At 57.4% G+C, this 15928-nt stretch overlaps 6 protein-coding genes across 6 annotated transcripts; 3 read left to right on the top strand and 3 right to left on the bottom strand.

The window, feature by feature from the left end:
* The first annotated feature begins 59 nt into the window (after nt 1-59).
* SCHCODRAFT_02632244 (uncharacterized protein) lies at nt 60-2688 on the top strand. Its single transcript, XM_003030437.2, has 6 exons — nt 60-169; nt 221-279; nt 330-387; nt 438-1926; nt 1985-2067; nt 2177-2688. The coding sequence occupies exons 1-6, from the start codon at nt 113-115 to the stop codon at nt 2363-2365; spliced, it is 1935 nt and encodes a 644-aa protein (XP_003030483.1). The 5' UTR covers nt 60-112; the 3' UTR covers nt 2366-2688.
* Nucleotides 2689-2884: 196 nt separating this feature from the next.
* On the top strand, nt 2885-5765 carry SCHCODRAFT_02507575 (uncharacterized protein; the record flags this gene model as incomplete). The annotated part of the gene is made up of 8 exons (XM_050343197.1): nt 2885-2906; nt 2955-3177; nt 3243-3460; nt 3483-3909; nt 3960-4379; nt 4430-4598; nt 4653-5039; nt 5100-5765. The coding sequence occupies 8 exons, from the start codon at nt 2885-2887 to the stop codon at nt 5763-5765; spliced, it is 2532 nt and encodes an 843-aa protein (XP_050199300.1).
* A 105-nt stretch (nt 5766-5870) lies between these two features.
* On the bottom strand, nt 5871-8131 carry SCHCODRAFT_02507610 (TPR-like protein; the record flags this gene model as incomplete). Its single annotated transcript, XM_003030026.2, has 8 exons — nt 5871-5948; nt 6003-6575; nt 6628-6902; nt 6955-7190; nt 7241-7511; nt 7572-7896; nt 7945-7974; nt 8030-8131. 8 exons carry the CDS (start codon nt 8129-8131, stop codon nt 5871-5873), a joined length of 1890 nt encoding a protein of 629 aa, XP_003030072.1.
* Nucleotides 8132-9957: 1826 nt separating this feature from the next.
* Nucleotides 9958-11407, top strand: SCHCODRAFT_02632253 (uncharacterized protein). Its single transcript, XM_003030435.2, has 4 exons — nt 9958-10549; nt 10606-10706; nt 10757-10902; nt 10951-11407. The coding sequence occupies exons 1-4, from the start codon at nt 10041-10043 to the stop codon at nt 11152-11154; spliced, it is 960 nt and encodes a 319-aa protein (XP_003030481.1). The 5' UTR covers nt 9958-10040; the 3' UTR covers nt 11155-11407.
* A 461-nt stretch (nt 11408-11868) lies between these two features.
* SCHCODRAFT_02750318 (S-adenosyl-L-methionine-dependent methyltransferase) lies at nt 11869-14179 on the bottom strand (the record flags this gene model as incomplete). The annotated part of the gene is made up of 10 exons (XM_003030025.2): nt 11869-12341; nt 12399-12694; nt 12758-12812; nt 12862-13010; nt 13092-13318; nt 13385-13438; nt 13492-13615; nt 13674-13728; nt 13783-13857; nt 13916-14179. 10 exons carry the CDS (start codon nt 14177-14179, stop codon nt 12204-12206), a joined length of 1437 nt encoding a protein of 478 aa, XP_003030071.1. The 3' UTR covers nt 11869-12203.
* Nucleotides 14180-14457: 278 nt separating this feature from the next.
* Nucleotides 14458-15758, bottom strand: SCHCODRAFT_02632267 (electron transfer flavoprotein, alpha subunit). Its single transcript, XM_003030024.2, has 3 exons — nt 15496-15758; nt 14720-15449; nt 14458-14667 (listed from the first exon to the last, which is right to left on the bottom strand). The coding sequence occupies exons 1-3, from the start codon at nt 15714-15716 to the stop codon at nt 14572-14574; spliced, it is 1047 nt and encodes a 348-aa protein (XP_003030070.1). The 5' UTR covers nt 15717-15758; the 3' UTR covers nt 14458-14571.
* Nucleotides 15759-15928: the final 170 nt, after the last annotated feature.

Here is a 15928-nt window from a genome sequence, read left to right on the forward strand (position 1 = left end):
GGCGAGGAACGCGCTTGGACCACTGAACGAGTGGCGACTTCCGTTTTCGGCACGCGCTTGTTTTCTGTCTTCGACTTCAACCACCTTTCCCTTCCAAAAAGCCTGCGGCACCATGAAGCGCGGTGCGGAGAGGCAAGCAACGAGGGATGATGCGGACAATGACGGAGATGTGCGTGCGCTGTTGGACAAGTGAACAATGGCTGACGAGTCTTTGGAATAGGACAATGAACCGGGACAGGGTCTGAAGAAAGCGGACGAGGCTACGCTTGCGGGACGAAAGTAAACATCCCCTCTCCTACATGCCGTCAAGGGTCTCATTTATGAACCAGAATACGTGGTCTCCCCAAGCGTTCGCGGTCGAGCACCCCCGCAGCTACAACTGACGCGGTGCGTGACGTGCTAGACGCGTGCAAAGCATGCATTGACATCCCCTCCAGCCCTCATCCGCGCCAAAGTTCGCAGGATTCAGCGGTTTCGGTGGATTTGGCTCGGGCCCCTCGAATAGCTCAAGCACAACGACCAGCCCCGCCAGCAGCTTCTCATTCGGCGCGCCCTCGGTGTCCAGTTCTGCTTCCAATGCCACCAAGACATTCGCGGGCTTATTGGGGGCCACATCTGCGCCTGCTCCTCCGAAGCCAGCTGCACCCCCTGCAGCAGCCCCCACACCGACTCCTACGACCAGCTCGAAGCCGTCAGCAGCGCTGACATACTACACGGCACTGCGCGGCCTGAACGTCTCGTTCGTGTCCGCGATCACGCACGCGGTCGAGGAAGACCCCTTCGCGGATATTGCGGCGCTCGCAGAGCACTACAAAACGCTGCGTATCTCGGTGCAGAAGCAATATGACGCCGGCAAAGAGAAGGAGAACACCCCCGCAGCTGCACCTGCGAAGGCAGAACCGCCGAAAGTCAGCATGCCTGCGCCTCCGGCAGCCTTCGCGGGATTCCCCAAGCCTGCGGCGTCTTCGACACCGTCTGCAAGCTCTGGTGGTGGTGGCTTCACATTCAAGCCCACAGAGACTGCCAGCAGCAAACCGTCGCCGTTCAGCTTCCCCGTTCCTCCACCCGTCACTGCCGCCTCAAACCTGCCATTCTCTCTGACCAAGCCAGACGCGCCCACACCAGCATCTGAGGAGCCTCCCAAGCTGTCCTCTGGCTTCTCATTTAGCAAGCCTGCTGAGCCCAGCAAGTCTGCGGAAACCAGCAATGGCTCGGCCTTTGCCTCAGATGCAGGCAAGAAAGATGCTCCGGCAAACCCATTCTCGTTCGCGAAGGCGGACACAGCGAAGGACAACAAGGATGCAGCACCACCGTCCTTCTCCTTCGCCAAGACGGACAGTGGGAGCTCTGGATTCTCCTTCGGCTCGGGCTCCAAGCCCTCTTTCAGCTTCGGGAGTGCCCCCGACCGCGCCGCGTCGACGAGCAGCCTGTTCGGCGCGTCCCCGACACCCACTCCCCCACCCGCCACACCACCTGCCAAGCCGTCCGCCTTCGGTGCGTTCGGCTTCAAGCCCCCGAGTGCTGGCTCTCTGGGCAACCCAGTTGGCTTCGGCTTCGGGAGCCCCCCGCGGACGCCAGGCGAGGGCGAGGCAGATAAGAAAGAGAGCGAGACGAAGCCGGCGTCTGGATTCTCTTTCGGCGGTGGCTCTGCGTCTGGCTCGGGGTTCTCCTTTGGCTCGGGGTCCTCGTTTGGCTCAGGTTCTGCCTTCGGGTCCAAGCCCTCTGAGAAGAAGGAGGACGAAGAGGCAGAGAAGCCAGTCGAGGGTGGCGAGAAGTCGGCAGACGGCGATGCCAACAACTTTGGGTTGCTCAGCACGAACCCGCACGACGAGGAGGGGATCGGCGAGGAAGAAGAGGTGACGACGCACGTCATGCGCGCAGCGGCGTTCAAGCTCGACGATGGGAAGTGGACGAAGTTGGGGTCGGGTGAGTTATGGCGGGCATATAGAGGTTGAGGGATGGTTAGGCTGACGGTGTATGATAGGCATGGTGCGCTTGAAGAAGCACAAGACGAGCGAGGTCAGGCGGATGTTGATGCGGAACAGCAGCACCGGAAAGATCAACATTGTAAGCTTCTTCCTTTCCTTCCCTTTCTCCTTCTTCCTACGGGCTTCCTCGCGACCCTCCTTCGTATCCCTTCCTTTGCACCTGCACCTTACTCACCTACCCTCTACAGAACTTCAAGCTCTACGGCGGCCTCAACCCGAAGGTGAACAACAAGCTCGCTGTCTCGTTCGTCGGGCACGACCAGGGTGACTCAAAGACGTACAACCTCAAGTTCAAGTCGGAGGGCGAGGCGCAGGAGATGCTGGCCGCGCTGAACCGGGAGATCGAGTTCGTGAAGGCGAAACAGGAGGGTGCTTGAAGACGCAGGAGGAGGGTATGAGCGAGTTATGGGCGCCCATCTTGGTATCCGACTACTGACATGCGCTATGGACTGACGAGTATAATGACATGCTGCTATGTATGCATTGGCAAACGCAGGATTCCGACACGATGCGTACAGTTCTGACCGAGGTGCGTACCTCACGTCGCTACAAGTGCTGACTGTCGAAGGATGGGGGGCAGACAGGTGCACTGTCGGCGCCTTACCGCTGTCTTGCTTCAGTACCTTTCGCTCGCATATAACGCGTACATCCAACTTGATCTTTGACATACCAACACTGCCGAGCATGAGGTCATATACCCCTGGCTTCTCGACAAGAATATAGAACAGCTCGATACTGGGCTGGTCCGTGCCATCGATGTAGGCTAATGATCGTTGATGACCCATGACTGGAACGACTGCGATGGGCGCTCGCGAAGCAGGTTGACACATCGCGAGTCAGACACTGCCTTGCGCATTATAAGTACCTGGAAGTCAGCCCCCCTCGTCTAGCACATTATGGCGTCCACGAACAGCGAGTGTTTTCAGCTCATACTGTCTTTATGCTCACTGATCCTTGCGCTCGCAGATTCGGGCTTCGGCCAGACGTTCCAGTATATCACAAGTATTAAACTTGCTGAGCTCGAGCGCCAGCGTAGCGCGTGTACGGGGTACGTCAAAGAGACACTGAAAGCTGCGTCTGAGGAGACGACGCCGTACAAGCGTGCCGATACTCTTCTGCGTCGCATACGCAGTTGGACCGGAGTCGGCCGCCTCGTAGGCGAGGACATCGACTACGAGAATTTAGAATGGTCAGCCTCGTGCTTTTTTTCCTCGTGTTCTCATCGTGGTTGCTTACGCCTGCATGGTTTTACAGCTGGCTATGGCAAGCTCACAGCGACCCGTCCGTGACGGATGCGGAGATCTTGAAGATGGTTGAACAACTCGAAAAGGAGCTGGCACAGGCGCTTCGGCGATATGACTATGCGAAGCTCTTCGGCGACCTCCTATCCGAATGGCTTACTAGTGGCGATTCTCTTGCGACGTCGTCACCTTCTGATCAGGCTGTCGAGAGCAGGTCCAACAAGAGAGAGGGTGCGCACTTTTGCTTTGTCAGGTTTGCTACTGTTCAATCGTGTCTTTACAGAGGGCATCACGCAGCAGGCCCAGATACAGAAACTCATCACAGAAGCCAAGGAGGTTAATGTTGACACGATCAAGGCCTATCTCGACGACTTGTTCTCTGAGTCGGCGGCGACTACCGCGCTCACCAACTTGCGCAAGCATGTTCAAGACTATGGCGATGTGTTATCGACGTCCAAACTCCGTGCCGACGAAATGCCTGCCTTGATGCAGTCCCTGCTCGCTCGCGACCTCTTGTCCGCCGAGAAGTCTGCAACGCTGAAGAGCTTCCTCAATAACGAGGTCATCCTCGAGGAGGTGGCTAGCGTTCTGAACATGATGTTGGCTAGTTTGGACGACTGGGACTGGCCTGCAGACGGCGTCCCCATCGAGATGCGGCGGAATATTGCGGGGAGATATAGGTTTGATGGTGTCTGCTGCTCATCTCCTGTATGGCTTATCACCAGCGCAGGGCCTATATGGACAACGAGATCATGCAGGCGCTTCTTTTCCAGTACATCGGTGTCAAGTGGAGCACCCAGCTCAAGGACTGCTTCAAGAAAATTGCCCAGTCGCGCGCATGGAAGCCCGACTCATCACTGCTCTCAGAGCAAGAAGAGGCCCGTCGGTGCCAAATGTTGGACTGGACCCGTGGGTCGTCGCAGACTATCCAAGGACGACGTCGTGACATCCGTCTCAACCAGTTCTTCTGCACGCAACTTCCGGACGAATTTGAGGAGGAAGCAGATTACGATGAGGAGCCGAAGGCGGGGGAGAAGTACAATCATGGCGTCTCCGCCCAGCAGGCTTTGTTGCGCCTGGTGGCCACCGAGACGCATCTTCAGAGAACTCTGTACGGGAGCTCGACAATCATGCGTGCGGATCTTGAGTGGTGGGTGGACGTGTTTCCGATGCGCATGCAAAGACACTGACGATTCCCAGGTTCGGCCCTTCCATACCGCATCAAAGTATCCTCACGGTGCTCGAATTCTTTGGGATTCCTGAGAAGTGGCTTGGTTTCTTCCGGAAGTGGCTGAGTGCCAAGATGCGCTTCGAGGGGTCCGAAATACAGATCAGGAAAAGAGGGGTACCAATCGCACATGCGCTGTCCGTACGTTTATATCATCCACGTCCTAGTCAAAGCGAACGCTCATACCTTGGGTAGGTCTTGTGCGGCGAAGCAATCCTCTTCGCTATGGATTTTGCAGTCAACCAGAGAGCAGACGGGTTGTACGTCTACCGCATCTACGACGACTTTTGGTTCCAGAGCCACGATGCGAGCAAGTGCGCTGCTGCATGGCGCGAGATGAAGACAGTCGCCGACCTAGTCGGGATCACGTTCAACATGAAGAAAACGGGCGGCGCGTGTGTTGGTGCGCCGCTTGAGCCCAGCCTGCCCCGTGGTGCCGTGGCTTGGGGATTCTTGGTGTTTGACTCCGAGAAGGGACGCTTCGTCGTCGACCAAAAGGCTGTCGATATACACATCGCAGAGCTCACGCGACAACTGGCTGCTGCAAAGTCCGTCATGGGCTATGTGAATTGCTTCAACAAGGTGTGTCCCCATATTCCGCGATGCGCCATTTATCTCAAAAGTAACGCGTACTACCTGTAGTACATGGAGTTCTTCCGCCGCAACTTCGCGCAGCCAGCGCAGTGCTTTGGCATGGCCCACGCAGACGAGATCATCTCGACCTTTCAGCGCATCCAGCGCGCCGTCTTTGCGGACACCAACGGGTCTGTCGTGGGCAAGATCAGGCAGCTCATCTCCGAGCGCTTCGACGTCACCGACATCCCCGCCGGCTGGTGCTTTCTCCCCTCCTCCGAAGGCGGGCTCGGGATCGCCAATCCAGTCGTGACGCTCTTGTCCGTGCGCAGGCAGCTTCCCGCTGATCCCAGCGCTAAGTTCGCTGCGGCTATGGGGCTCGATCAAGGCGTGTACGAGGGTCGACGGTATGAGTGGGCGGGCGGTCCTACGGGCGACCGTGAGTTCTTGACATACGCCGAGTTTACGGAGGGACGCGAGACGTATATCCCACACTGGGGAACGACGTGGGCGCAGCTGCAGGAGACAGCGCATGCCAAGTCGCCTGTCAAGACTGGGCTTCTGCACAACGATGCCCGCTGGAGAGGGCGGTCCGAGGTGGAGAGATGGATTGTGGCGTTCTATGCAAGGGAGATCTTCGAAATGTTTGGGGGATTCAAGATGGTCGAGGAGACGCTCATTCCGGTGGGAATGCTGAAGGCGTTCCAGACGGCGAAGATAGCATGGGACACGTAATAAATGGGTTCGTTCACTTGCTATAGGTAGGCGATACAGTCGTATTCCTGCATAAATACGCATCTTGTACAGTAACAATTGTGTGCATCGGCATGTGTGATATTCCTAGAAGTCCAATCCCTGCTGGCGGAATTCCTGCAAGTTTGCGCCCGCTTTCGCCTTCTCTGCGAGGTCTGGTCGGTCCTGATGATGAAATTAGTCAATCTCATTCGACATGGAATACTCTTTTCAGCTCACCATGGCGAATAACGCCCTTCTCAACGAGAACCACACCTGCTCGTTCTTCTCCGCCGCACCCGAGTCCTGCATCGCCACGACCGACAGGAAATGCTCCGCCGCCTCCTTGTGCGCCCCGATATTCAAACACGCCACCCCCACATTATAAATCGCCCGCGTATATGTCGGCCGCATCTGCAGCGCTTCCCGATACGCCCCCAGGGCCTCCTCCGGCTTGTTCCCATTGCTCAGACTCGACCCCAGGCGGTTCCATAACAGATAGTCGCGCGGTCGCGCACTCAGCGCGCTCTCGAAGCAGTCCTTCGCGCGGTCGTAGTCCGAGTTGGAGTAGGAGAGGACGCCGAGGGCGATCTGGACGTCGGGGTCCATGACGCCGGCGGCGTGCTGCGCGCGCGCAAGGGCGAGGAAGACGTCGAGGATGCGCTGGTGGGTGTCCCAGGTAGTGTGCTTGCGGAGGGCTTCCATGGTGGAGTCGGGGATGGGGTGGTCGGGGAAGCGCGCGCGGAGCCAGCGGACGAGCATGGCGTGCGCACCGCGGTCGTAGGATTCGTTGGTGTAGGAGATGGCGAGGGACTAGTAGAAAGTCAGGTTAAGATCATGAACATTAGCAGGAGACAATACGCACAAGCATGCCAGCCCCAGACTGGTCAGTCTCTTCAGCAATGCGAACACCTTCGGCGAGGGCCCGCATCCCAGCCTCCTCGCGCTCGTCCATGTTCCGCGTCTCGCCGAGCAGGATCCACGCTTCGTAATTACCTTGCCCCAGATCGCCCTTCTGAATCGCAGCCTCGAGCAGAAGCGCGGCCTCCGCCAGCGACCCATTGTGCTCAAGCAGCGCCTTCGCCTCCTCGAGTGCGGACCGCGCCTGGTTCGAACCGTCCAAGTATGGGTTGTTTTGTTCTGTCATGTTTGAGTGAGCACCACTCGATTGGCAGCGCAATATGGAGCTTACCAAACTCGTACGGCTCAAGCTTCGGGATACCATACTCGTCGAACTCGATGCGCTTGGGAGCCATGGACCCATCGAAGTCTCCCAGACCGCCCTCCCACGCGTTCTGCATGTCCTTGGCATAGTCGAACTCGAGCTCGTCTCGTTGACCGTTCATGAGTTGATTGAACTCGGCTTCCCACTTCGCCATGGATTCCTGCGACGGTGGCTCGGCTGATGAGCGCAACTCCTCCCAAGTTCTGCAGAAAGGATAAGCCAAGGATTCTCTCCTTACGTGCACCCAACGTACTTGCGCAGGTCCTCTGCGGTCTCAGGTTTTTCGGCGTTTTCGACAGCCTGACCGTCCACTTCAGCAATCCTAGCCGACTGCGTCTCCTCTGTCGATAGTGCTTCGAACGCCTTCGCCATTTGAGCATCAAAGTCTACGGCGCGGCCTTTACCCTTGCCCTCTACCATCGGCTGCGCCATACCGCCCATCGGCATTCCACCCGCGCCCATCTGCATTCCATACATTGACATGGGGGACCTGTACGACGACATGCCCATGTACGGCTGCTGGTCTGCCATAGCCTCGCACATTAGCTACGATCGACAACGTGAATGCGGAACGGCCAACTCACAAGACGCAGAGCCTGCTCCCATACTCTGAGTAGGCCCACTCGCCATATGCTGAGCTGAAGGCGGCGCGCGCATCTGCGTGGACCCCGCCTCAAACTCGGCTGACCAACCCGTCTGGTTCATGGTTTGCTGCATCGGGGGCTGGCCCATCGTCCATTGTTCGTGTAGTTCGGGTGCAGCGCTGGGAAGGCCTGTGGGAATGTGCAAAGAGGTAGGTAATTGCATTCCAAGTGAGGGGGTCCCGCGACCGCCGCCTTCGAAGAACTGGCGCGCCATAGCTGCATCTTGCTCGCTAACGGCGGGCCCTGCGCCTGGGAGGTGCTGAAGCTGAGATCCATGTGAGCGGGCGTCTCTTCTGTATTAGATTCGACGCACCCTAGACCCCGACGGCCCAGCAATTCTGTCCTGCAGTCGTACTGTTCAGCGATCTCTCCTTCGTCGTGATCAACCTAAAGCGCACCTGCTGAAGACTGCGATCGCTCTCCGTGTGCTTCAGGACTTGCGACAGTGGGTTCGCGGGGAGCGCGCACTCAGCGCCTGAGATCAGATTGGAGAAGGACATGGTGGATGCGAGCAAGGCGCGATGGAGGACGGAGCGGAGCGCTGAACGCGTTCCCCCGCCTCATCACACTCAATCGGCCCCGGTCCGGGGACAGGCGCTGATAATCACATGCGTCACAAACGTGACCACGTGGGGTGGACCCATAATGCTCGGCATTTCCCGTATAACTATTGGGCGACGTAGGATACTCATGGAGCAATTGTCTACAGTCGGGACTCCCTGGATATATGTGCACAATCTAAAATCTTTTCAAAGTATCGCCTGATTCCATCTATCTCCAGTACAAGGGCCCCGATCATCCCTTCTGGACGGACTATTACAACGGTAGGATCGTGATCAACCTGGTAGATAAACCGTGCAAGACAGGAAAACAAGTACCGTCAGTTTATCACCATTTTGCACCGTTTCAAGAGCAGCAACGACCAACACCTCCGACAAACCCTCCGAAAGTGATCGAATCGCCTCCACAGACCTGCGCGCCACCTCCTCTTCCAGGATACTGTGTCGCCGGCAACTGAACACATTGAACAACTCCTGCGCCCTTGCATCCACCGCACACTGCACCGGTGCCGAGGGCACTCGGTCGCCTGCCTTTAGTAGGCCATTCCCCGAGTCATACGCATTGGGCATCGCACCAGGCAGCGTGTTCCGCTCATCGAGCACGATTTCACTGCCCCGGTAGTTCACCCCGCACTGCTTTATCGCGCCGTCCCGCTTCCACGCGCACACCGCGAGGCCGCTTTCACGAACGCCCCGCTAATTTCTGTGGGCAATGTCGGGCAGGCGTTCTGTGGAGTAGTTGTCGAAGAGGGTGAGGGGAGCGAGCTTCTTGTGGGCGAGAGCCGGCTTCCAGTGGAGGTTTGAACAGAGGGTCATAGTATGCATGCGAGATAGAGTATCATTAGCTAGACGACTTGAGACGAACCCCATCCTGTATGGTTAACGTCCCCTCTCCTTCCAGCTCCCATTGAATGCCGCCTTATCTCAGAATGGTCCTGACATACAGCGATGAAGCTGCAGGAGTGGACCCCGCGAGGTGAGCGTGTGATGCAGACGATGGGCTCGTCCGCAAAGCGTGACAAGAGCTTGGCGAGGGCAAGTGTTATAAAGTGCATTAAGTTAATATTGGTGGACTCAGGGACGAAGCAGGCGGCTCGATACGCGGGGACTCTGCGGTGCAGGGCGTCATGCGTAACTAAAGCCGATTGAGTGCGAAAATAATTGCAGGACAGGCGTCATGTCTGACGCAGTAATGTGAATGAAAGAGTTGTGTGTCGCTACTTGCAAGACGAGCGACAGAGTCGTACGTTCGAAGATCCGAATTTGTTGAGCTCGCTTGCGAGAGAGCAAGCGTGAATCAGCCGGTGTAAGTTGTGCTGACCTGCGTCGGATAGCTTCCATTGGGTAGGTAGCTCAGATATTATTTTGTGCATTTGTCCTAGCTACAGATGCGGTTCGAGGTCGCGTGAGGTTGCGAACTTGAAAGCAACTGCCTCTAGCTTCGTCTGAATCTTGCAGGTGGGTTGTGTGGGGAATCGTAAATACCGAATACTTGTTTCGACGACTTGAGTCCGCAGCAATCATTCAGAGACGCAAAGGGGGAACTTGGTAAGCGTAGGCGTATGTGAGCGCGGCTGCGACGTGACACGGTTTTGAACAACCTCGGGCGTGACAGATGCGTGACAGTTTGTCCATCGGTGATCGGACCGGCGTGGGGGGATCGGATGTGGCGTCAGCTCGGTTACAAGTTGTTACCAAGGCCCGAAAAGTGGCCTGACTTTCGTCCCCGCAATATAACAACGGCGGCGGCGACGATGCGTTTGCTCAGCCCCGCCCCCGCCCCCCGCCCCTTCGCCGACGAGCGCATCACTGGGCGCCTCAATAGTCGAGCAGCGGAACAGCCAGCAGCATGGATTTCATTCTATCCGTCGCCGACGAGTACCTCCTGGACCGCGTCTGGGCCAGGCTCGTCCCCGTCTCCGCCTTCGTCCCCACCCCCGAGGCGTATGCGGGGCTGAACAGCACGATCGTGCCCTCCAAGTGGTCACAGCTCGTCTCGCACCTCCCCCACCCACCGCTACCCGAGGCGAACGCGTACGATGTCGTCTCCGCCTGGCCGCGCGAATATGTCCCGCGCCAGATGCTCTCGCTCACGGTGCTTACGCTAGTCGGCATTCACTTGCTGTACTTTGCGTTCTCCTGGCTGTCGTACACCTTCATCTTCGACAAGCGGATGATGCGCCATCCGAGGTTCCTCAAGGACCAGGTTCGATTGGAGATCATCACCAGTCTGAAGGCATTCCCGGTGATGATGCTCCTCACGTTACCGTGGTTCCAGGCGGAGGTCATGGGCTATAGTCGGCTGTACGACGATGTGTCGACATATGGATGGCCATACTTGATATTTTCGGTGGTCCTGTACGTAGTCTATTGACGTTCGTGTCCGCATGTACTGACTCCCCTTCCCCCCTTAGCTTCCTCGTCTTCACCGACTATTGTATATACTGGATACACCGCTGGCTGCACATTCCGTGGCTGTACAAGCGGTTGCACAAGCCGCATCACAAGTGGATCGGTAAGTCCCCTGACATCCCGTATCTAACCCGTACTCACCTATACTTCCAGTTCCTACACCATGGGCGTCGTTCGCTTTCCACCCACTTGACGGCTACCTCCAATCAATACCTTACCATCTCTTCGTATTCGTATTCCCCTTCCATCGATTCGCCTACCTCGGACTCTTCGTTGCCGTCAATTTCTGGACCATCTTGGTAAGAAGCCACCTCTTCTTAATGTATCCACCCTAACACCTCCCCCAGATCCACGACTCTGATATGATCACCGGGCACCCGCTTGAGAACTTCATCAACGGGCCCGCGCACCATACCCTGCACCATGTCTACTTTACCGTGAACTACGGGCAGTATTTCACCTGGTCAGATCGTCAGGGCGGCTCGTACATGCACCCAGACCACAAGTTCGACCCATTATTACAGGTCAAGGACGAGAAGAAGGTGGAGTAATGCGATGTGGTGGTGTTGATTGTATGTGGTAATGTACGGCCCGGCCACTATGGTATCTAGAGGGCTTTGGGCAGAAATGCAAAATTACAATACTTACTTAGTCGATCTTTGGTACTACTTAGATGTTTTGGGTGACGCCGAAGTCAGCCTGAAAAACAGGAAGCCAGGGCGAATGGCAAGGTTTGGCCCGTTGATCAGCCGCGGTAACGTGACATGCGTGCCGCGAAATAGGACAGTCCTGAGGGCTATCGACGAGGAACACCAGACATGCAAAGAGCACAATGTTTTGAGCGGAAATGGGCACCATACTACGTAGTAGTCTAGCGTTGAAGCGGAGGTCACGTTTCCTCAAGGGGTGGTCGATCCTTGTATCGACCACACATCAACTGCCACGAGCGCGCTCCACGGCAGGCGTCGGCGGTCGACGGCAAGGTCGGCAGCGGTGCGGGGATGTGATGCTCCATCACGGCTTGACTTCGCCCATCGCGCGCAGAGGCAGAGCGCGCTTGTTACATATTTTGAATGCTCACAAGGCAAGCCTTTTTGTGAGGATGTACAATACAAGCCTGCGCTCGGTATCTTCGCTCCACCCACCTATCCACCGAAGTGCCTACGCCGACGCGCATTTCCCGCCGTATTTTGCTCCTGGCTCGCCCAGTACTGACATCCGGGTCCTTCAATTATCCGCTACGTGCTGCAATCATTCCATGCATCGCACGTCGAAGTCAAGATATGAAGCACGAGCAGTCGGTACGGGTACTACTCAGCATAAAGAAGCGCTAAAGAGTGCTCACAATCAGTATATCTCATTTGCCAACGATGTACGGCCTCCTTGCGCCAGCCAAGGCAACGCCGATATGTGACGCAGCGTCACATCCCCGCACCGCTGCCGACCTTGCCGTCGACCGCCGACGCCTGCCGTGGAGCGCGCTCGTGGCAGTTGATGTGTGGTTGATCCAAGGATCGACCACCCCTTGCGTTTCCTTGCGGCGTTTCCTTGATGTTCGGACAAGTACTTGCACAGGCGGTTGAGCGCGTTCTCTGACACTTTACAACGGTACGGCCTCCACAGAGTTCGTCAAAAGCCCCGGCGTCCTCCTCACCGACGTGATCTTCCATCCCGCGCCACGAAGTAGCGTATCGAACTGCCGCAGGTTCCGCTCTTGCGAGTTGAACGACAGGAGCATCTGCATTCTCCATCAGCCTCAAGCCCCCTTCTTTAGAACAATCATCCTCCCACTCACCACCAAATCCTGCAAGTACCCACTATCGTTCGCAGGCCCATAATTCGGGAGCAGCGGCTCCGGCGCTTCGTGCGGCAGCGCGCCGGGGATGTCTTTGAATTGGTCGTCCAAGGGTTCGCGGCAGGCGAGGGACAAGCAGCTGTCCATGATAACGAGCTTGGTCTTTCCAGGGGTGGCGACGGCGCGCAGATGTGTGAGGATCTTGGCGCAGTAGGGGTCGGACCAATCGTGGAGTATCTGCTTGAGGAGAAAAACGTCGACGCCGCGCAGGGTTTGGGGCTCGAAGAAGCTGTGAGCTGGAAGGAGGAAGGAGGAGTTAGTCAATGCGTGGCGACCATGGGCATGAAGGAACGACTGACCTTCGAGCGTGACCTGTCCTGATTCGACAGCCTTGGAGTTGCTCTCAGCCCACCACTGCAGGTGGTCAGCAACGGCGGGGTTCGGAGACGACATCAGCACCAACCTTCTTTGCGTCCTCAATCACCTCAGGAAGATCCTGCACCACGACCTTCAACGAAGGAATGCTCTCCACAATAGCCCGCCCCGACTTCCCAATCCCGCCACCCACATCAACGACGAGCGCGCCCGCGGGTAGCGACGCCCAGTCAAAGGCTGCGAGTTCATTCATGAGTACTCAGTCGTCAGCCATCGTCGTCCTCTCTCAACCTCGACAAACCCCTCAACCTCACTCACCTCCAAGCACCACATTCGCCGGTTGCAAGTCCGCACTCCCAGCCATCGCGATATTAAACCTTCGCAACCGATGCGCATTCTCCGGCCGCGTCATGATCTTCCATACCGACTCGCGGACGCCGAAGGCGCGCGCCATCGCAGTGGCGTCGGGCTCGCCGGAGAGCCCGTCGGCGGGGTCGGAGACGGTCCCCCAGACTTGGGCGGCGGCTTTGAAGGGCTCGTCGGTGCTGAAGGGGGCGTGAATTCTTTGCTACAAGGGGGAGGGATATATGAGGAGGAAAGGGGGGACTTACATGAAGGCGCATATCGCAGATATACCGCTGGTACCGTCGTACTTGTGTTCGGGGCTGCCAAGTCAGTCAACTTTTTCAGCTGTTGGTCAAAAAGCATAGACGCCTACTCGGCAAGGATCTCCTTGCTTGACTTCCCGGTGTCAATCATACTGGAGATGCGGTTGTTGGCGAATACATCGGGGGCGACCTCGCGAAAGACGAAGTTTGAGGCGAGGAGACGGAGGAAGCGGGCTGCATGGAAGATCAATCCACACTCAGATGAACCTAAAGGGCGACGGAGACAACTCACCTAACTTCTGCGGGTCCAGCCCATTGAGCTTGGCCATGTCGTTGACGTGCATGCCCTGCAAGCGTCGGTCAACACACTTGAAAATTTCGCTGTGAGGGAGGAGGCATACCTCCGACCCCGCCTCGCGTAACATTTCCACCACGCCGGCTTCCACAGCGACACGCAAAGCGGCTGGCTTGAGGTACTGTATGATCGTCATTCGTCATTCCCTCTACCGCTCCTCTTCCATCGCCTTCACTTACCGCCTCTGCCACGCCCAACAACGTCGACGGCGGTGGCAGCACCGTCGCCGCCAGCTGGAACGCCGCCGCTGCTAACACATTCGCCGCCTCCGCCGCCTTGGGGTCCTTCCGGAAGGCCTCGGACGCGGGGTTGAAGGGCGCGTTAAGGTCGAGGATGTCAGGGCCTGCATCATCTGCGCCTCCATCACCTGCGGAGGCGCAAGCAGCCTCGAAGACGCGGGCGTTCTGGACGATGAGGTCGATTAGGGGCGTGAGGGAGGACATCTTATCTGATAAGATTATGATAGTGAGCTCAAGTGACGGACTGGGTTCTTATACAGAACCATGGATGTCTCCCGCGGGGCTGCATGTCATGAATATTGCGCAAAAGGGCTGGTGTGGGGCAGAGTAAGGTGCCGGATGCACGCGTACTTGCATGAGTTGCCCAAGAAATATGACGCTGCGGAGAACGCCCGAGGAGGGTGACATATTGGTGACATGCTGGCCATAAAGTCCTGGACATTTCCTTTCCCCCGATCGTCTATTCATCGGATGACGGTAGAGCGGACTTGGCAAGAGTATCTCTGGTCTTGCATGCGGAATGTCAGGACATGCAAACACATTATCAGAGACGTGCACGCATTATACATTGGCTGGAACTCAGAGGAAAACGCGTATTACTGCTTCAACTTCTGCACCAGCTCGGGTACGGCTTCGTATAGATCCGCCACAAGGCCCGCGTCTGCAACCTGGAAGATGGGCGCATCGGGATCCTTGATAGGGAGTCAGCACGACAACACTTTGACCATATATTTTCATGCATACCTTGTTGATCGCAACAATCATCTTTGAGTCCTTCATGCCCGCCAAGTGCTGAATGGCGCCCGAAATGCCGACAGCCATGTACAGCTCCGGCGCGACGACCTTGCCGGTCTGCCCGACTTGCAAGGAGTTGTCGACGTATCCGGCGTCCACAGCCGCGCGCGAGGCGCCGACGGCGGCACCGAGCGCATCGGCCAGGGGGTAGATGGTCTTCTCGAACGTCTCCGCATTCTTCAACGCACGACCTCCAGAAACGACACGGCTCGCGGTGCTCAAGTCGGGACGGTCAGACTTGGTAATCGTCGTCTTGAGGTGCTCTGTCGGCGCATCTGACACCTCCACAGGGTCGATCGCCTTGTCCTCCACTGCGGCACCATCCTCAGTCACGGCAGCGGGGAATGCCGTCGACCGGACGGTGAAGATCTTGACGGGGATAGATGAGGGTGCGCGGACGGTCGCGATAGCATTGCCGGCGTAGATGGGGCGCTGGAAGGTGGTGGCGTTGGAGGAGGCGTCATGCTCGAGGGAGGTGATGTCGGATACTGCCTGCACGTCGAGCTTGGCGGCTACACGCGGCAGGATAGAGCGCGCTGACGAGGAGTGGGAGGCGACAACGTGGGTGAAGGGGTTGGAGTCGGAGAGAACCTTCTGCAGGAGAGGGGACACGAGCTCCGGGATCGCTTGCGCATATTGCGGGGAAGCGGAATGCCAGACGGCGTTCAAGCCCTTCAGCCTGACTTCGGTGAGTACTTGTCTACATCACTATAGGGGCCACATACTTCTTCGCCTCCTCGACGATCTTCGGGACCTCTTCAGGACTGCCGAACACAAGACCGGTCACCTCCCCGCCCAACTGGCTAGCTGCCGTTAGGGCGGATAAAGAACCCGATTCCAGACTTCCGCCACGGTGTTCGAGCAATACGAGGGTCCTCGGAGACACTGCGGACGCGTATCCACGCGCGAGTAATGGCCGGCAGAGGAGGAGGCGCGTTCGCAGCATGACGGGCAGACGCAGGACTCAGTGCAATCACGCGGAACGAGGAGCCGCCCGCCCCTCGGCATCTCCCGATTTCGGTCATTCGGCCGTAAACGCGTCCATGTCCTTTGTTTCCTGCACTCACAAAGCGCCTACCTCCGGCCATCCTGACTGCATTGTATTCTGTATCTCCCCGACATCCAAATGTGATACTCCAACTTTCTGCGAAGACGTAT

The sequence above is a fragment of the Schizophyllum commune genome (assembly GCF_000143185.2).
Source record: "Schizophyllum commune H4-8 unplaced genomic scaffold SCHCOscaffold_8, whole genome shotgun sequence".
NCBI classification, from domain to species: domain Eukaryota; kingdom Fungi; phylum Basidiomycota; class Agaricomycetes; order Agaricales; family Schizophyllaceae; genus Schizophyllum; species Schizophyllum commune.